General features: G+C 42.9%; 1 protein-coding gene across 2 annotated transcripts in view; it reads right to left on the minus strand.

Annotated features, from left to right (window-relative positions):
- Window positions 1-21,465, minus strand: part of dachd (dachshund d) — a 94,053-nt gene that overhangs the window by 42,695 nt on the left and 29,893 nt on the right. For both annotated transcript variants that reach the window (XM_026143812.1, XM_026143811.1), the window contains exon 2: window positions 4,346-4,461. In XM_026143812.1, the coding sequence (XP_025999597.1) occupies window positions 4,346-4,461 (116 nt within the window). The remainder of the gene's footprint in view (window positions 1-4,345; window positions 4,462-21,465) is intronic.

Consider the following 21,465-nt stretch of genomic DNA (forward strand, 5'->3'; position numbering starts at 1 on the left):
TTAAAATACATCAGTACCATATTGACGTACAGTATACATCATGTCAGCGAGGGCCCTCTCGTTTGCAGTGGGCCCTGGCTGCTGTTCCATATGCATAGGCTGGGCAGGAGGAGGGGGAAAACAGCCATTGCCTCATAAGAAGGTGATACTTCTCCACATAATGAATGTGGCCTCTGCCCAGTCTGAAGGTCAGCCTTCATTTGTGTATAATGGGCAAGAGTCAACTGTTTTCCAAATGAGACGTATGCAGAACAGACTGCCGAGTAAATATTGAAATCACCTCTGGGCTGTTTGTGTGATAAATTCCCCCCACAAATCAGGTGCTGCTAAAAGGAGTGCAGCAATGGAGCTTTCTGATGCTCTCTAACTTGTAGGAATACGGTGGTTTATTGCACTGCAGCCTATCTGTCCTCAACACATATATATAATATAATTTTTTTCTTTAGTCGACTAAACTGTAGAGCCACTAAAGCAAAACGGAAACGGAAAGTAGGAGGTGATGAGTTTTGATCAAACGTTTAGCGAGAAAATAAAGGCTAGGAAATTGATTCGTACCATTGTGAAACGGATGAAATGATCACTTTTCCATTTTTCATTTATCATTCGCCCGCAACATCCACCCCTGTCTTTGACTAAGTGACACACTCCATAAATCGAAATCTTTGTTCTGATAATTGCTTCATTTCGCCGGATCAATTGTCATATCCACACAACGCACACCTCAATACAGCGCGTGTAATAAGGAAGCCAGGGAGATGTTGGCGCCCAACAACAAGTCTATTAAGCCACTAGAAGTCTAAACGTCAACAGGACCAATCCCACTCGGTGCTAATCTGCATTCATTACTATGCAAACAAAACAATCCAGCCTCATATAGTCCTTCAAAGTCACCTTTAGATTCAGACACTTTTCTCGTATAGACGCGCCGGCGAGTCCGAATCCTCCAGAGCACAAAACTAACAGCGCATCACGGTCGCATGTTGAGAGTCACACCAGCAAGGAAACAGAAAGGGGGGAACATTTCAACAAATAGAGAATAGCATGGTACTGTCACATGGGGAGCACAAAACAGCAAATAACAGAGACAAGGTCTGATGGTAGCCCTTGGAGCAGCTGTCATATTAAATAATAATGAAGGATCTATTAATATGCAAAGGAAGCAGCAGCCGACTGGCTTAACGCTGTCATGCCTCTGCATATTGTCAGGATCTTCATCATTAATTAACATGCTAGCTGCCCCATACCTGCGCCAATGTCAGAACATTCTTACAACAAACACCCCAATGCCTGTGCCCTCCGCAACTAACTCTTATAATTAAATTAAAATCAGATTAACTTCACATCAGTACACAAAAGACCGACTTTTACGACTTTCTCTTGCAGTGATTGCAACTCCCCCCCCCCCCCCCCCCCCCTCTCAAAAAAAAAAAAAAAACCCAAACAAAAAACAAGAGCTTATCTGCTGTGTTTCTGTTCTCCTCTCTGTTAGGGACTGCACCATGGGCAACAATGAAAACACCGGTTATTTATCGGGCAAGCAGGATAAATAGGGAAGAGACACTCCATGTCAATGAGCATGGCCGCCTAATTTTATGCATGGACTGGTGGCAGCACAGCAATGACAAACTGGGGATGGGAACAACGCGACTCTTAGGTACACTAAACCACTTGAACTGTGCTATCCACATCATGACAAATTTAGTATCAATTACAGAGCGTGCTAACCTTATGACAAGCGGCGGACTCAAAGAGGAGGGGCAGAGGCACAAAGAACTGACACTAAATTACCTGGCGCATACTGGATCTATTTTAAAGCAGCTTGAAGTGGCGATGGATTAGATGATCCACTCTGCAGCAGGGGATGACGTGCTAATTGTACACTGAAAGAGGATAAATATTACTGTATGTTTCCACTTACAGCACTCGTGAGAAGAAGAAGCAACTCTCTGTGTCGCTCTTAAAGCGAGGCAATGCCAGGAGGCATTAGGAAATATTGTTGTTGGGGTTTTTTTTTTATCAGCAAAGTACAGGATGCACCTCGGTAAGATGTAGGTGACATTCATTTCTCTAATGGTAAATGCAGTACTCTTGCGTTATTCAAAAGATTGAAGCCATATCCAGGACATAAATGAATTATATTGAAGCTGCTGCTTAAGTAGTGGCCAGAGTGTGAGTGGAGGCCACCTCTCCACTTTAAAGGAGATGTCATCTCAGTGTGGTGTCAGTCCACAGCAAATAATCCGATTTGGGGGCCAATCTGCCTGTAATGCATCAGCAACTGGAAAGGCTCCAGCGTAAACCCCTGCCCCACACCCCCTTCCTCGGGGCATGAAGTATGCACACGTTCAGGCACTCACACAGACACACGTGTGCCTTCACACATGTCCTTAAGTGTAAAACTAAGCACTAACTCAGCACATTAAAACGTCTATTTCTAAATGGAACTGGTGTATGTTAACAATGTGTCTCACATCCACTCTCTGGTCCTGATGAGTGAAGACGACATTTGTTCTCATGCACTTCTCACATGTGACCGATACAGCCACCGAACTTAAATCTATGACCTTAAGTCTGACGCTTCAAAAGAGCTGCGCCAAAAAAAAAAGAAGGAAAAAAAGAAATAAAATAAAAGGGAAAACTGTAAAACGGTTAAGTAAGTGCCTGTCATGCTGCTCTTTAAAGCTGGGAGATGAGATAATTGAACAACTTCCTGCTTCGATCTCAAGATGAAACTTTTTTGCCAGTTTGAGCAATAGTTAACCACTATTACCATATTTGTTAATGCTGCTTATCTCCTTGGAACATCAGCAGAGGGATGACATGTTACTGTGAACCAAACACTGTGCGCTCTTCATCCGCAGCCCAAATGAAAAAGGGCGCAGCTATTTTGTGGGCGGCTCGAAGAATTGGTGAAGCCTCGGGAAGAGCTGTCGGCCCGTATTCTGTCTTTCTGTGCAGGCGCTAACTCATCTGAAAAATGAACTAATGTGACATGACACGATGGTGTAACTATTTAAGACAGTCTCTCAATGTCGTTTTTTATCATCAATCAGAACATTTGGACATGACAGGGAGATCAATTAGTCGCCTACTTAGATGCTAACTTATGTGTGGTCAATTATACTTAATTACTAATCTGTCAAAGTCTGTAACTTCCTTGACGTTTAATGCTTAATACTATCATCAAAACAATAAATGGTTTAATTACGACACAGAAACTGGTGCAAAAAGTTCCATCTCGCCACAGTTAGGAAGCTTAAGGCAGTTATGAGAAGACCAAAAAAAAGAAAACCTCAATTACTTTATCGCTGCCCCCTGAATACCCTGACTAAATGTCAAGATCATAGAGTCCCTCTGGGCTTAAAGGGGATGATATCAAAAGGCTTTTCTGTTGCTTTATGTTCCACTAAATAACATGGGTCTTTCTCATCATTGTCCCTCTCTGTGTTCACTTCAGCCTTTAAGTTTGCCTTCTATACTGCTGCGCAGATAGCCAGTGACCTCATCCTGTTCCCACAGTTCAAAGCACTGGCCTGCACTGAACCGGCACCCGCGTTTAGTAGTGAATTTCAAAGTGGGTGGCTCTTAAACGAATACGAAAACAAACAGAATTAAAATGTGTTCAGTGGGATCATTAAAAGTGTTCAAGTTCACTATGGAAAATCTGCTGCGGTGCTTTATCTCTTTGCAAAAGTGCAAAAAAAAAAAAGAATAGTCGGTTAAATAGAATGCACAAAGCTCCTTTCGACAGCGTAATATCATTAAAGACGTATCACTAAGGAGAGCAGAATATGCAAAGCAGAGCACTTACAGCCACCAACATCAAAGCAGTCACAATGAAGCCAGCCACAAATAGAACAAAAGCATTAGTTGCAATAAGACTTGGCCCGGGGGTAAGTTAGGGCACAAACGGTTGTTGTTGATTCTTGTGGCGATAAGCTTGCTTTAGCATCACCACTGCCTATGTACATATACCAGTGGAGTGGATTTAATCGCACTAATTAGAATGCACTCAAGGCAAAATGCAACATCTACTGGAATAATCTGAGAGAAAAGATCTCCACTCCAATCTATTCTCCTCCTCTTTGTTTCCGGCGAGGGGGGGAGGGGGGGGTGGACAGCAGAGGATCTGTTTTTGGTAAACGAGTGAGCGGCTGGTGTCTGGTGGTTGGATGCATGTGTCACTTTGGACTGGTTGCCATTTCGAGGACAAGCTGCGGGGAGGCCACTCGTGGGGAGGCTGAGCGTGCATGTGCATGCGTGCGCTTGTGTGTGTGGAAGAGACCTAGACAGAGTGAATCAGAGCCTTAGCAACAGTGACAGAGAGATACAGACCAAACCATACCTGTGGGCGGGATCATGCCGGGGGACATGAGGCCGGGGACTGAGTGGGGCATGATGTGGGGGTTCTCCGGTGATGTCACACTCTGGGTTCTCTTCGGAGGCCGGCCGGGTCTGGAGCTGAAACACCGGGCAGAAAGAGGGAAGAAGTCGGGTGAGAAATGAGGAGGAGGGGCCGTGTGGGTAGTGCTGGTCTGGTGCTTTGTGGTGGTGGCGGTGGTGGGGGAGTGTTAACATTTGGAGCACTCCAGAATGCAATTCCATTCCAAAGAGCTAACATGTACTGTAAATAAATTTCTTTTCAAGGACAGTTGCTTTCTGCAGCTCAACATAATAGACTTCCATAACTAATTAGATTACACGGTGAATTCATTTCCTTTATTGAAGATCAACCACTTTTTGATGCATAATTCATAACCCGTACCTCGTTACCTGTTCCTCCGTATTAATATCCCCACACTATTTGAATTGCCTCGTTTGCATATGCTAAAATCCAGCGCGCGGCCCTCGGCCTGGAAATTACATGTTAACTTGTTATAATTATTGCAGTCAGGCCACTATTGATTTATGAGACTTTTAAAAACCAAATATGTGTAGTTCTGGTAATGAATGATATTTTAAGGTTCTTCAGGAAATTAAAAGGCAATGGCTGCCTTAGGAAATGTTCTGCTTGCTTGATTTAATGCGTGCCTTAGCTGGAAGGTGGTGTGACAGAGTGATTCAGACCTGTTGGACGGTTCTGATGGGGGAGTTTTATTACACCAAACGAGGGGCACAGATCCAGCCGTGATAAATGACTGTGCCACCTTACTGTGGAGGAGAAAAGGCCTTCAAAGCAGATACACCCCTGACTTTCCACACATCTTACTCATTCACTTATTAATACAGCTTCGAGTTTCAATCAATACCTACTTTGCTGGCTTATAGTTACAAAGAAAAGCCTACAGGCTGAAAAAAACAACAACACAATGAGCATGTAATGGGCCGAGATTCTATAGAGGTATATTCTTTATGAACAAGGGGCTGGATGTCTCAGCTGAAGATGAATTATGGTGACGTGACACAGGTGACATATTGGCCTCATACATTATTTCACATACAATAGTCCATTTCAAGCTTTACCGGGATACCGAGCGCTCTCTATCAAGAAGTGAGTTTGACTCGTTTTTAAAACACCAAAAGGTTTCCAGAGTGTTCTGAAACTACAGGAGAAAAGCTGGATGGATAGTGATATGTATATATCAGTTTTATATACATATATTTTTTTTTCTTTTGAGGTACGAGACATTTCTTTGTTCATTCATCTCCTGCAGGTAAAGTTAGTTCACACTTAAACAGTCATAATTAATATGAAGACTGAATTACACCATTTTTTTTAAAAAGAAAAAAAAAGGTGTTTGCAAGAACAATCTAGATTCAATCAATGTAACAATAATGTCTTTCTCTAGACTTTATCAAGCACTAGGCTGTTTGTGTTACAGTACATTTCACTGTATTTCCCAAAGGCGGTATCTGTAGAATGACGCAGTGTGTTTTAGTTCAGACGCCAGTCGAAATTTATTCAGCCATATCTTGCGAGGTTTATTTACCTCACTCCTGCTAATAGAGTGCACTCACTCTATCTGTCTGAATGTGCTGACTCTCTCATATAGTGGCGCTGGAGGTTTTAGGACTAAAAGCAGACCTTCACCCAACTGTGTCCCTTTGGAGGGGAAGTACGAGAGTGATAGAAAGAAGTAACAAGAGGGAGAGCGAGCGGCAGAAAGCGAGAGGAGGGAAAGGGAGAAAAGAGGGAGGTGGAAAGAGAAACGAGTGCCCGCTCAACCTAGGAACGTCTGGAAACGTAATTCCTATTTCTATAGAAGAACCTCTTTGATCTTATGAGAGGGAGAGATCGCAGACAGTTTTGCTGTCATCACTTTCACTTGTACTCTGGCTGAATTATTTATGAAAGACCTCAATAGAGGGTATGTGATGGGTAAAAGGCTTTTTACTAACAATACTAAAAGCAAAAGGACCCTCAAATGGACAAAAAAATGTCACATCAACCTTAGATCATGTCAAAGGATGTGAACTCGGGTACAAAGGCCCAGTTAAGTAAAGGTAATGTTTGGATAGGCTGCGAGAGATTCTGTCCCGTGTGTTTAAAGGGATAGCATTTCATCTACAGCCTGCACACAAATAACACCAGCGAGCCATGAAAGCAATACACCAGCTGAAAATGGAGCTTTGAACTGAGGAACCTCCGAGCAACAGGAAAGCCTCTCAGAAAATTAATGCTACTGTCTCCTTTCCTTATGGCTTAGTAGACGTCTACATTTGCAGAAATGGCAAACACTTTATTAAAGAGGGGGTGAAGTGGCTCCTCTGCTCAACGTTTCCAAAGACTGCACGTGTATAATGTTCCCGAACGATTTGCGCCACATTTTCCCAGGCATACGGATCTGTGATGGTCAGAACCATCCAGGCTAATAAGCCGGGTCCAGGGAGGAACTCAACCTGGCCTCAAACAAAAGAGCCAGGCTATTTATCAAGCAGCAGATGCTGATTCCCTAAATAGCCTGGCACAGAAACAGCTCCAAACTAGGCCATTATTGCAGAAAAAAAGATAGCACAACTGGATTTATGATTGGAATTTGTGTACCTTTGCTACATTTCTTATCCGCTGTTGTCTTTTCTAATCTTTTATTTTTAAATTTTCTCTCTCTCTCTCTGCTTAAAAAAATCGAAACGTTTCAGGAAATAAGAGCCTCTGAGTTCCAAATTGGGGCTTGTTTGGACAACTTTATTTCTGTTCTAGAGGTCAATCATGAAAGAATTTTATTTCATGCTTTATTTATATTTATGGTTAAGATATTCAGACCCCCTTATATCTCTCTGGCTTCAATTAAGGAAGCAAAATAGGCCCCACCAGCTTTGGGCTGGGGCCACAAATATGTTACACATCTATTCTCTCCCTTTTTCTTGTTTTGCTGCTATGGTGAAAAGAAAATACTGGTGAACTTTCCCTGAACCAGACTTCCTTTAATGGCCCGGCCGTGTGTTGACCCAGCAGAGTCGGCTGGAACCTGATACTATCCAACACACTACGCTGCGCAGGCAATCAGATTACACGGGGCCCAACAATACACTCCACACGAGTCCAATTTCAGCACTACAATGCAATAAAAGCACAATAATTAAATTCACGTTCTCACCCCGTTTACAGGAAGCCAACACGAGGTGATAGGTATAATAAGAGGCATAATATCGAATGAGATATCAGGATGCTTTTTGATCTCACGGCAAAAATCTGACATCTCGCCATCAGTCTCGTTTCTGACAACGGAAGCAGTGACTGAGATCTTATTACCCAGAACGCTGTTAATGCAGTGATTACGATCTGTTATAAATCAATTGAAACCACAAATGTAATGTTTAGCCCAAGTGAGCACACTCCCTTAGTGGATTCAGTTACACACAGAAGTCATCCGCTCCTCCCATCTTCGGATATCTTTAGGAATTCAACCTGATTATGTCAATAGTGGCTCGAGTTTGCAGAGAAAGAGCATAATATTATTTCCTGGTGGTTATGATTGAGCCATTAACCTTTTATCGCAGTCTTTTGTTTGACGTTTCTAAAAGCTAAGGATGAAGATATTTATTCCATTTCCGCCCGGTTGGCCAAAACAAGCGAGTGAATCATTCGTCTGGGGCTTGTGTAAACAAAAGGCCTCTCCAGGTCTCTGCCAATCAGGTCTTATAAAATATTAACCCAATGTCATTGCCCTTTTAAAATCTCTCACCTAGAATTCCCTAATTGTTCCTTTTCTTTATCTCTCCAGTGCAGAGAGTAAATAAATTAACAAAATAGCTTTTATCGCCCTGAGTAACCTTTTAACTGAAGGATTATCTGGGGTTTATTTTTCATTTCTCTCACAGCGATAGCAGAGCATGCCCCATTGATTGGTTTGCTGGGGTGGTGACCAGCCATGAAAACAAGGTCTTATTGATAAAACAAAGCAGTTTCTTACCTTTTAAGTGCCAGGTCAGGCAGAAATTCAGACGCCCTGAACCCATCAGGGGCCTGAATATGCTGAGTGCATTGGTTTTTTTGGAGGTTTGTTTTTTTTTTTTAATTCAGTTCATCAAATGGTTTAAAAATATGCGCACAACTCCCCTGAGAGGTTAACTATGTTTTTAAAAAAAGATAGGAATAACATGTCTGTGCTGTCTTACTGCCAATTTAAAATCCCCACAGGTCAGATAACATTGTTGTCTGGGAAAAAAATAGTGCGATGCTTAACTTTAATTTGAGAAATGAGTTGTGTTAAAAAAAACTTGGTCTGCTGGACAAGAGAAGTGTAATGCTAGCAAACGCAGAAGGAACAGGAAGTTGTGCTCTTTAATTTTACATTTGTTTGTTGATTAAACTTTAAGAGTAATAAAGAATTTTACATTTGCTCATCGAAATCACTGTTTGAGCAAAAGTGTCGACCGCTCTCTCAAACCGAGTATCTCTGGGTGAATAAGCAGCGTAGCATTTCTCGAGATTTTCTCAAAATCTACAATCAAATTAGCTGAGAATCGAGCGTGCGTGTATCAAAGAAAGCGTAGCAACTTGACAAAATGAAAACCAGCGAGAATGACAGGGCTATATGTTGCTTTCAACAAAACGGGGAAAAAGAAGGAAAAAAAAAAAAGATGATTTATATTTCCTGCTGACCTTGGCAGTCTATTCGTTGTGATGATCATAATCTCAGAGTCACCGTGTGATACATGGGAATGCATTCGCTCATCCATCTTTTTCATGCATCCATCTATCCTTACCCTCATCTTGTATCTGTATTTGCATTGAACCTATTCTTGGATTATCTCAATCAGCTTCCCCCTTGCACCTGTCAAACAACGCCTCGCACAGGTAGCCACACGGCACTTATCTGATCTAGATAGCTGGATTACAGCGAGTTTGAGTGCGAGCAGAGAGAAGAGGAAAGAGAAAAAAAAAGGAAAGAAAAACAGACTTTTATTTATTAGGGTTAGGAACAGCTGCATCCGCCTGCAAACTGTGAACCTTTGTTACGGAACAATATATCACAGATCAAATGGTGTGAAATCAAAGGCGGGAGAGAGTTAGCATCAATCCCACTAAAACCCCTTTTAAAGTGCTGTCTGTGCTCTGATCCCTGTGTGGACTAATGTGCGGGGTTGAGATCAGTGGTAGTTGGGAGAGTGGGTGCCTTCCTGATGCCTTTGTCTGGGCTCAGGCCTGATTAGGACCACGCTGGGTGAGACGATCGCAGAGTCTGACGGTACGGGGGAACTCGGAGCCGGTTTTGCTCCTTCCGCTGTCCTCGAGCCCGTGCAATGAAACAAGCAGACTTTGAGAGAAGACCGATGTTACAGCAGCTATAAAGAGCTTAGTCCTGTAATCGCTCTCTATTAGAGCCGTTTGAAGCCTTTCGGTTGTGAAACCGAATCTAAAAAAGATCTGAAATGCGATAAACTGCTGATTATTCCCATGCATCATTAATGTTAAAAGCTGATTTCATAATTGTACGTCCCATAACTACAGAGTCTAAGATTGCTTAGCACCACATGAACAGACTCTGATAATGAGTAAGCAGACTTCCTACATCACGGGAACTGATGAGGAAAGCCTAATTGGTTGACTTTTCCATGCCTAATGGATGATTCTCTTAATTAAAAAGATACTGTACCAAATGTTAGAAATCAGATAGCGCTTAAAGTAAATGCAGTTAATCAAATGTATGAGAATGAGCAGTTCCAGGAAAGCCTAAATGAGATTGGTAGATATGATTTGGCTCCAATATTTATTAATTGCAAGTGCCTTTGGTTAGCAAAACAGAACAGGTCTTATCTTCAAACTGCTAGGAAATTTCATCTAACCACTCTCACTGATCTCTCTTTTTCATGAACTGCGATGCATATGAAACAAGTCTTCAAAACAAGGCTTTTAAAACTTACCCAGTCAGGGTGCCTTTGAGGATATTTAATTAAAATCTAATCCTGCATTCATTAAGGCTCACATAAATTAAGCTGTCATTCATAAGATTTATGGATTCTCATTTGCATATTGCATACAATTCATCAATTACTCAAGTATGAAAGGAGCGCATTTCCCTTGGAGCTGCCTGCTAGCCTGCCAACATTTGAAATGAGAGAAAGAGCACGACTGTCAGGCATTCACTGCAAACTTTTCCCCACAATGTCTGTGCACTGATTAATCTCATTTTCTAGGCATCCCTTACAAGATTGTACACAGTCCAGCTGCACTTTTCAATTATTTCTCCTGTCCTCTCAACTAACTTTGAAAGCAGGATGGGCTAAATGTGGACTGGAGGCTACTTTGGTCTTTATGTATATAACATGTCTTTTTGCCATGGTAATCATAAATTAGAGAGAGGGGTTTTAAAGATCCTAATGGAAAGGAAATGTAGTAATTTTATTGCAAATCCCATCAGGCAAATATTCTGCATGCTATAATAGCATATTTCCTGTCACATTTAGAGAAGAATACATCCAGCAGGCATTCTGACAGAGGGAGAAAGCTCAAGAAAAAACAAAAAAAGATAGAGGGGGAGGGTGGACCAATGAGAAAGAGAGTTGCAGTGAGAAAACAAAAGGGGGGGGGGGGGGATCTTAGTGCTAAACACATAAAAACTCCCTTTTTGGACATGAGGCTATGGGAAACGCAGTATGGAGTAAGTGCTTAAACCAAGCGGAGCGTGAACGCATCTAAGATAAAAGGTCAGGCAAACACAAACAGGCCACTCGCGAGGACGAATGGAATTAATTGACTCATTAATATGCATGGCTAATAAAGCTCAAAATCCTAAAACAAAAATCATTGTCAACCATTCCCTTTTAATGGCTCTTATTTTCAGCTTGAGAAGAGCTAGTCTACAGGGTGTATCAATCTTAGGAGGGGTGGAGTTCCTCCACCAAACAGGCTTGGGGTAACCTCGGTGTTGTATGCTCATGTCCTCCCCAGCAGACAAAGGCAGAGTTGTTCTGGTGGAGGGATTAATTGAGAATTAATCCCAGTTTCTGGCAGTGGAACAGACCAGCAGTTAGAAGTGAAAGTCATCCTGAAGGGTAGTTAATTGGTTCCCCATAGCAAAAGCTTTGGAGAACAGAAATCAAGCTGCATTTTCATTAATCCTCCCCATTGTTTTGTGAAATTGTTGTGGAGAGTGACTTCAGATAGAGTCAATAGTTAAGGCTTTTAATTTGCTTTTAATTCTGCCAGTGGGGTGACAATTAACAAACCCCAAAGAACAATAGCTGTGAAAATTATGCGTTCGATTGACTCTAAATGACTCTGAAATCAAAAACCGATAAGCAATTAATATACTGTACTCTACAAATGGTAAGCACCTCCAACATACTTGATGCACTCCATCTAACTCTCTCACTCTATCTCTACATATACATACATATATATATATAGGGCTTTTAAGCTTTGGGAATAGGACCGTCGGATTGTCGGATGTGATTAATTACGGGTCCAAATGGACACAATAGACAGAAAGGGTGATGTAATCATAACACGAGGAGACACGGTGGCTAACGGCAGAGATGGAGGAGGAAAAAAGGCGCAGAGAAAACGAGAGACGGAGCACAAGAGACAGCGGCGGCTCACAAACACATTCCACGTTCAAGCTAAACAGGAAGACCGTGGTGATTAGCATTAATTGCACTGAGGATTGGAATCCTGTGTGAAACATTAAACAAAAATTATCTACTGTTTATTCTGTTTTTTTCCCCTCATTTTTTTTTCAATAATTAATGAAAAGTAAATACTTTGGAGGAGTCCAAAAATGATCTGGGGAGGAAAAGAAATGTTTACATAATCAGGAAAAATGTTCCTGTACTCTTTTTCCTCTGTGTGCGCGCGTGCGTGTGTGTGTGTGTGTGTGCACACATGGAAAGGTTAGGGCTCAGGCCTGGTTCTCACTGTTCCTCAGTGTTTCTCCATTAGAAGTAACAGTGTCTGTTCCCCTGAGTGCCGACTGCTGGGAGAGTGTTTGCATATTTAGATACAAGCAGCCCTGTTTATGCAGCCCCACTCTTGGCTGCTCAAGTTCACTCCAACGCAGGTCCTGATCAATTTGGCCAGCTGTGCTTTAAATGCTGTTTACAGCAATAACATTGTGGCTAACAGAGCACAGCCTAGCCTGCACGCACACACACACGCACACACATTCTTACCAGTGAGAGACAGACAGACAGAGGGAGAGAGAGAGAGAGAGAGAAGCAACTTCAGAGCGAACCCCCAGCCTGCACATCCCCAGACGAGCATTTGTACTGAGTTAAAGACGAATCAAAGCCTGACTCCTCTGCAAGACACGGAAGAATTGGATTCCGTCTGTATACATCTCTGTGATCCTTCCGGAAGAATCACTGACTGCGAGCGAAGAGAGAGGAAATAACAAGAACTCAAACCCGGAGTCCCAACCTGACGTGTGGGCCAAGCTGAAGGTGGCACGTTCCAAGTTACAGGCGTCGTTTCTGACGAGTGATTGGCACGGAGCACAAAATAAAACGTCAGGCTCGCTGAAATTCCCACACACACATGACAACTGCTTTCGACAAGGTGCCGCGCACCTCACAAATAACTCTGTTTGGGCGAGACGCTACATTCCTCGAGACTTTGGGGGTTTCTCTTGAAAGCTAAAACTCCATTTAAGCCTGGCAGGACAGCAAATAGGCCTACTCAGCAAATAGCAGTGAAGCTGCTGCTGCTGCTGCTGCTGCTGCTGCCGGTGTGCTCTCGCTTGATAATATAATTCTTAATGTACAGCTTGACGAGACATAAATCTTACCCGAGAACCACCTCACCTGAATTCTTTTCCCGCTCTCCTTCTCTCCCTCTCTCATGATGAATTGTTTGCTACATCTCGGAGACTAAAACCCTTCAACCTCTTCAAACCCGGGTTTCTAATAACGCGTAGGTGCTGGGGAGAGGTGACAGCATGATGAATATCACAACAGACAGCTCCAATATGGGACAATTTTACCAGATCGATATCTCACTGCAATATCACAGAAAAGGAGCTGATATTAGTCTACACAGTGTATTACAGATGGGGTACATTTCTTCTCTCTGCACTCCCAGTGAACCTGGGCTATATTTCATCCACGTCGGCAATGGTTTACACACTCACAGACGCTCTGGAAACTAATCATAGCGTGGTAGCCACACCAGATGCATCTGCTTAAAATTATCCATATGTGTGACGCGCCTCTAACCCCCTTGTTCAACACGGCGATGGACTTGCAAATAAACTGTGAATCACATTAGAGGATGTTACAGGCCATTATTTCTAGCGAGAACAAATGTTTTGTCACATTCTAATAGAGAGATCACAGGCATCATGTGCGCAGCTTTTTAGAGCAAAGCCGAGGCAAAAGAAAGAGGCTTTGTCACGTTTGAAAAGAAGCACGAGAACCTCGCAATTAGGCGACAAAACTCTAAAGTTTGTTTGCCAATAAGCTGAAATTATTAAAAAAAAAATCTCTTCAACACGTTTTTTTTGTTTTGTTTTTTTCAACTGAAATCAATAAGTCCGAATAAACTATTCCTTTCTAATTAAATGGCGCATATGTGTTTGTAGGCATGTGTGCGATCACAGGTCTGACTTTAATTTGCGCTAAGAGTAAATTATGGTTCGGGGAATTCATCACAGTACAAACATTTGTTGAGCCCTAGATGAATAAATCAATCACAAATGCTCTCTGACAAATTAACTGACACTGTTCTCTTTGTCAAGCTCGCCGCTAAACACCGTGGTCAAGTAACGTGTGCCTGAAGAAATGGAATGAGACACCTTTTACTTCCAAGGGAGACAGATGCATATAGGAGAGAGGGAGAGAGAGGGAGAGAAATGAGAAGGAGACTGAAGGAGGGAGCGCAGACGCTGCTAACGCTTAATATCTTCTCTCTCCAGGGGGCCGGGGCTGAGGGCCCCACTGCTGTCAGCTGCAATAGGACCAGTCTTTTCGTGAGTGCCCAAGGTTCGTTAAGGGCTATTAATGGAACACAGTATCCCTTGTGTAGGGAACTTGTCAGTGTTTCATTAGAGACTGATAAACATATAATACATAAGTGTCAAACACAGTGTGCGCGCAGTGTGACGTGGTGGCGGGAGGCGAAAGGGATTTTGGGATTGGAGTGTTACAGTCATTCCCATGCTCTGCACTGACAATATTTGGGATTTCATAAAGAGGGAGGAGCGCAGTGGACACACCCCGGGACCTGTTGAGCAAACTGTTTGGCTTTACGGAGAGGAAGTCCACAGCCGGCGGTGCCGCTTCGGCAAACACCGAACTGTATTATATTCTTCAATGGTTATCTGAGAAAAGAGGGGCGCCTTTTTGCACGTGCGTAACTGGTGAAGATGAGCTGGCACATCTCTTCTTACTGCTTAGGCCCAAAAGTACAAGCAAAAGAAATACATCGTATTCAATTAAAGTTCTTTTTTTCACCACTACTGAAACAAAGCAGCCCACAGCTGGGACTCTGGGTCTAGTTCACAAAGTCCTTTTGATCATTTTGTGGCAGTAAGAGAGTTTGGAGTCCCGTGGAGTACGGGACCAAGCCGATCTTATTATGATAATTGGGATACATCAACTTCAGATAGCACTAATGGAGTGAGATTTCAGTGATCAAGAGTGCGTATTCGACTGTAGAAGCAAGTTCACTTTTTTAGAAGGAGGCATTATGCAACGCTCCGGTTGTGTTCCCAGTGGGCAGCCACTGAAACTTCCAGAGCAACCCAGAGTACGCTTTTAGCTTTGGTGTTGGAAGCAGCGCTTCACTCTGACGTTTGCCACCGAAGACAAGTGTTGCTCCGGTGAAGTTAAATCTATTTCCTCGCGAGTGAGTAATTGGTCACTATGACTATTAATCAGTTAATCTTCTCCTTTTCTTTTTTTTTTTACACCCTCTCTCTTCAACAGAGAAATATCAGAGGTTCAATAATTAAAAACGTGTCAGGTGAAAGTCCAACGCGCTTCCTCACACTGTATGTTCTCACATTCCCTGCTTTGTTCATCTTATTAACCTCCTCTCCGCTCGCCGCGCCTTTAAATGAAATCTTTAGCCCCTTACATGTGAAATTAAAACTGCCCTCCCTTGAGCGCTTTTAATTATTCTTCTTCAGGAGAAACTTCCACTTCTACTTTTTGTCAAGGCGGCCTTCTTCTCTCCCCCCCCCCCCCCCCCCCTCCCCTCCCCCCCTTTTTTTTTTCCACACTCCTACTCACTGCCCAGGTCTGTCATGCTTCACTCCTCCCCTCCAGCCCGTTGCTCTTTCCCATTTTTTTTTCTTCTTTTTCTCTTCTTCTGCAGGTCTGTTTAATTCTCACCTTGCTCTGCCCTTGTCATCAAGCCGTTGAAGCACAAAGCCAGGAGCAAGGGAGTGTTTACTCATTTCCCCACTACATTACCTCTCCTATTAATCACTGCATGGAAACTTCTGGACACTGAAGCATCTCTGCAGTCGCTGCCCCAGCTGCCCCTCTACGCTAACAGGGCAAACTTTACATAAATGCCATTCTGGATATAAAAAAACCAAAATAAAAAACAGAGTGCAGAGCGTACGCTTGCACTTGTTTCTTCAAGTAGGCACCCTTAAGCCAAGACTGCATTACTTCAAAGAGTTAAATACGTTAAATACCGGGATAATATTTTAATGCCCTTGTGTAAAAGGAAACATAACTACGGCTCTCGATAAAAAAAAAAAAAAGAAAAAAAAGAAGAAGTTTTGAAGCAAACATGAGTTGGTTGACATTGAAATGCATGATACATTATGAGCACACAGGACAGGCAGAGGTTAGTGTGTCTAATTAATCAAATTTAATTGCATGTAAATTGTACTTTAAATGCAGATGAGGAAGAAAAGCTGTTTTTATTTTTTCTGTCAGAGAACACCCCCCCCCCCCCCCCCCCCCGTTATTCTTCACTTATTCTATTTGTGAGATCAGAGAGATGAAAAATGAACTGTTTGCTAAAGCAAAGCTACGTCTCTAATTCCTAGTGTTAAGGTTTATTTAGACAAACACTTGATTTTTTTGTTTTGTTTTGGGGTTTTTTTTGTTATTAGTACTAGGGGGAAAAATGTTTAGCGTGAAAATTCAATTTGAGTCCTGTGTGTCCACGCTGCCCCACGAACAAGGCAAAGCTGCTGCTGTGAAAGGATTCTTATGAAATTCAATTAACACACCAACAGCTTTCCTTTTCTCTCCTGCCCTAATTCCCACATTCCCGCTGAAATGACTGCATTCCCGGCAATTATGCTAACCGCTCGGAGTGCACCATAAATTTACAGGTCTGGGAAAGGCTGTAACGAGAGCTCCTTAAATATGGGAAGGAGACGTTTGAGAAGATGGATCGCCGTGGGCTAGTGGTCGGCCGGCAGTGGGCAGGGGGAACTTGTTTGTGAAACGCATACTACTAGCTGCTCTGCTTCTTCTAATGAGGCTATGGACATAAGGAACATTATCATTAATGAATGAACCCCTCCTTTTTCCGGCTTTTTCTTCATGTGTGTTTTTTTCTTCTTCTTTTGCTTCTTTTCTTGCCACAGCCCCCCTGTCCTTTTATTACTGTTTCACTGGGCAGCCCAAGGCGGCGGGCGGCATGTGCGTCGGCTATATATGAGAAAGAGAAAGAACCCAAAATATTTGAAATGCAAATAAATGAGTAATGTAAATAGTTTTGAGAGAGTTTACCCAGTGAACAATGGCCCCTTATGAGACACAAGTGCGACAGAGGGAGAGAGAACAGGACTGCTGGTGTGGGGGATCTGAGCGGTGGGGGTTGGAGGGATCATCCAACACAATGTGGCCCTTCTCCTAAAGCAACTTGTTATCAGGCGCTACACAGAGCCCCCCATTCAATCTGCATTTAAATACATTTCAGTCCACTCACTCATTTGCATTCATTTCTCCCATTATATTTGAAAATGGCTAAATGTCTAGCCAACACAATGTGGGAGCCTATCACCGGCCAGGGGAAGCCCACACCTGATGCCAATTTAGCCTGCTCGGATCTATTCAATGCCGTGGCCTGATCTGACAACTCCAGCTCTTCCCCATCCAGGAGACTTTTCAATTGGATCTGCTCGCGGTGACAAAATTGTTTTTGCTCATTGAGGTTTTTTTCTCCTCTTCTTCTTCTTTTCTTTTTCTGTCCCACCCCCACCTTTCCATCTTTCTCTCCCTTCTCCCATCGTCACTCCCTCCGTCTGTGCGTCTGGGTGTCTGTTTGGGAGCCATGGGAAAAGGAGAGGCAAATGATTCTCAGTGGCTTCTGATTTCCACTATTTGTTCAGCATTAGGCCCACTTATCTCTGAAAGAAAAAGCAACATGTGGAGAGAAAGTGACAGGCAGAAATTCAGCCTCACTAACAGGCCTATTGTGCCCTCAAGATCTGCATTCAAACACGAGGGGCCCTCCAACTCTTTCTCCCTCTCTTTCTCCCGCTCCCTCTCCCTGTCGCTATAAAATGTGCACATACTTGTGCATAGACCTCTGTCACAGTCAATTACTGCTGCTAATCTGTACTGCAATGGAGAGTAAATATTTCATTACTTTTTCAAATAAACAGTTGGTCTGAGCTCATGGAGTGTCATCTATTCTGTGAAAGGAGCTGTGACGTTCACATTCAATTACACCATAAAAAGCTGCCAAAGCTTCTGAAGTAGACTTTTTGTGCTGAGAGCACACTACCAAAATCATTAAGACTCGGTGGCAACATCTTGAGATGAAAAGCTGAGTGGAGAGCCCCAGCATTTACACTACAGCACCTTTTCTTCGGCCCGAAAAATCATCCTGGGAGCGCTGCCCTTGCCTCCCCCTTTCCTCGTTCTCTGTTCATCGGCCGGTGTCTACGCGGCTCAGCAGAGACACACAATGTTGTTTTCTCTGCAATGTACTAAGTAGTGTTGTGTGAGATTAGCAGATGAAATAATGCAAGGAACGGGGAGGGCAGGGCGGGAGTGGGGGGGGGACTGGCGGGGGGTTGACAGAGAGATCCCAGAGTCTACTGCTCATTAATCACTGCAGCGTCTTTGACCTTTCATTTGCCAAGGGCGCTAAGAGAGGAGGAGGAGGGTGGCCGCGGCTGCTAACGCTGCCCAGGAAAGAGGCTGAAGAGAGGAGAGCAAAGGGATAGACGGTGGGGGGGGGGGGGGGGAGAAAGGGTTGGAGAAGAATCAAAAATATGACCGCGAGATTCTGCCGTGTCGAGTCCAGACGAGATGCGTTCTTAAGGAAGAGTGAAATTAATCAGCTTCGCCAACCGTTAGATGAATCAGGCATTTCCCAGCCCCTAGGAGGTATCAGCTGCTCTGCTCCACTCACCGGGCCTGATAGAGACCGATAGGCCCCCTTTCCCATTTACACATGTTATTAAAAGAATTACAAAGACGTCTGCTCGGCTCCCTCCCCTCACACCAGTGTGGGCTTTGGGAACTGGGTGCTGGAAGTGGCAAGAGGGTGTGACATTAGCGTCAGGCGTATTTTTAGCGTGCGGATGCTCCGCTCTCGGTTTACCAGGTGGGATGACTGAAGGCAGCCAGGCAGCGGTGGTGGTGGAGGTGGTGAGAAAAGCTTGACACACTCCAGCTATTGCAGAGAAGTGCTTGTATATGTGAGAATATGCGTGTGAAAAGAGAGGAGAGTGAGCGATAGAAGTCGTGATTGTGGCCCCGCTTTGGAGACTTGGAGCGCTGATTGATTCGTAGGATGATGCCTGTTATACATCATTACATCTCCATTGTCTGTTGTAACTTGGAAACACACTCCTGTAATTAGATAATGAAGTCACAATGTTTCGCAACAAGAGCACTATAAAAAAATTAAAATAAATAAATAAAGATTCCGGTCTAAATAATTAAGCTACAAATAAGCACGAGAGGAAATGAATGAGAATGATAGCTAATCAAGTGAAAACAACGCCACTTACTGAATCAATACAGGGGAGATGAGTGATGCAAGTGCAGTATAGTTTATCACTGGATATGGTGGACAGTTATTAATATGCATTTAAGCTTATTTTTAACCCTAATTGATGTTCAAGGTTAATCTAATCAGACCAATTGTACCTCTGAAGAGGCTGCTCCAATTTAATTGGCTATTTTTATTGCCTCAGCGAGATTTTAATTGAAACCAAAGGGGATCTAACAACAACTGTGACATGTTGATGTCTGGGGGATAGTTATAAATATGTGACAAAATATGTGCATTATTAATGTGACTTCTTAATGCATTATTGTAATGCGTCCCCAGAAACGTAGATATTACTTTACGCAACACGGGTTTAAGAGTTGGGGGGGGGGGGCTCAGCTCATCCTGAATATGTCAACAAAATAATACAGGGATGCTTTAATCTGACTCCAGGCAAATCAGATTTAAATTGTTAACATTCAAAAGGAAAAAAAAGGATAACTTCTGTAAGTGTAATGAACTCTGAAGACTCCAGGAAAAAAAAAAAAAAAAAGAAGCTGGCCTCTATTGAGTCCTCACAGTTGAAATGCTGATAAAAAACTGTCAGCGTATTCAGAGCCTTTTGCGCGCCACAGATAATGTGGTTCAAGAATAGTGTTACTACCTACACAAGGAAAGCGATGACACCATAAAAAAAAAATGCCATTGATCCCAAAAGAAGAGATTACATTGTGTCTGACACAGGCGTGAACATTAGCATTAGACTCCTGGATCAAATTCTGCACTGCAGCAGTAGCCATTGATGATATCGATCAGAATCGTGGCTACTACGATTATACATGAGCCATCAGCTGGCACTTTTAAAAAATGGACTTCCTCTCCTTCCTGGCTTTTGTAGAAAATTCTCTTTATCTGTATGAATAGCCCCCCCCCCCCCCTCTTTTTTTGGGAAGATCAGTGATTTTAGACCTAAACGGCTTATTAATTGCAGGCCTGCTTCCTGCTGAAAGATCCAGTGAGAATTCAAGGGGACACGGGATTTAGTGCTGTTGGAGTGTTGCTATTTGTCCTCCAAGGGATGACAGTCAGTGTCAGTGCTTTAAATATCAGGCCTATTTCCAGACCTGGAATGACAGAGGTTGAGATAAGTAAACATACAAGGCGGGCCAAACAAGGCGGAGTGAGGGAAAGAGTGAGAAAAGGTAAAAACTCCGGACTGCTCTGTCATCTATGAATAAAATGAGAGTCTAAGCGGGGCCCATAGACCAACAGTAAGAGTGGAAAACATCACCTACTCAAGCCTGACATCTGTATAAAAACAAAAAATAATCTGCTGTCAGCAGAATGTTCAATGACTCCTATCACCCGGCTGCTGATAAAGACTGGCCGCTGTAAGGATTGGGCTGTTATGCGAGGGGCTCAGTGGATCGGAATGCATGCTAATTGCCATCAGAAATATGTGGCGAGCCTTACAATTTCTGGCACTGCTCCGCACCTTGGCGAAGGACATGCCAGACGGACTCTAGCAAAACAAAGATTAATGAACAGCGTTGAATCGCTGTAATGCCATGTCAACAGTACCATACATTTCATTACAGAGGTCACCAGTGCGCCGGTGTTAATGCCATGCGAAAAATGTACACTGCACAAGTCTCAGCCCTTTCAGCAAGCTGAAAACAAGAGATAAATATTTTACTTGTTGGATTATAGTATTCCACTGATGTGATTACAAAAAAGCCCATTACAGTGGCCAAATGCACATTTACTCAGCCAAAGGTGTGTACATATATATATATATATATATATATATATATATATATATACTAACAAGGGGTTTTGTAAATGGAAAAGTTCACAGCACCATCAGAGTGACAGCAGAAAAATATATTCACCGTGTCAGTGTAATTCAGTGTGTCAGTAAAACCTGATGCTCTAAACAGGAGCAAACCTCCCCTTTTAAATAATTGATATTTTCTGATTAAATGTGGCAGTTTGGAGATAATGAATTCTTTATAGTGTGCCTTGAGCAACTCAACAGCTTTGCCCTGTGTGACAGCTTTATGGGGCGTCTTTTTACCCAAATTTTGAAAGTTTAACCTATGTAGATCAATGTGCTTCCTTAAAAGAGTTTAATAAATTAAAGTGCAGGGGGCTTTTTTTTTCTTTTT

This window comes from Astatotilapia calliptera, chromosome 16 (genome assembly GCF_900246225.1).
Source record: "Astatotilapia calliptera chromosome 16, fAstCal1.2, whole genome shotgun sequence".
Classification (NCBI taxonomy): domain Eukaryota; kingdom Metazoa; phylum Chordata; class Actinopteri; order Cichliformes; family Cichlidae; genus Astatotilapia; species Astatotilapia calliptera.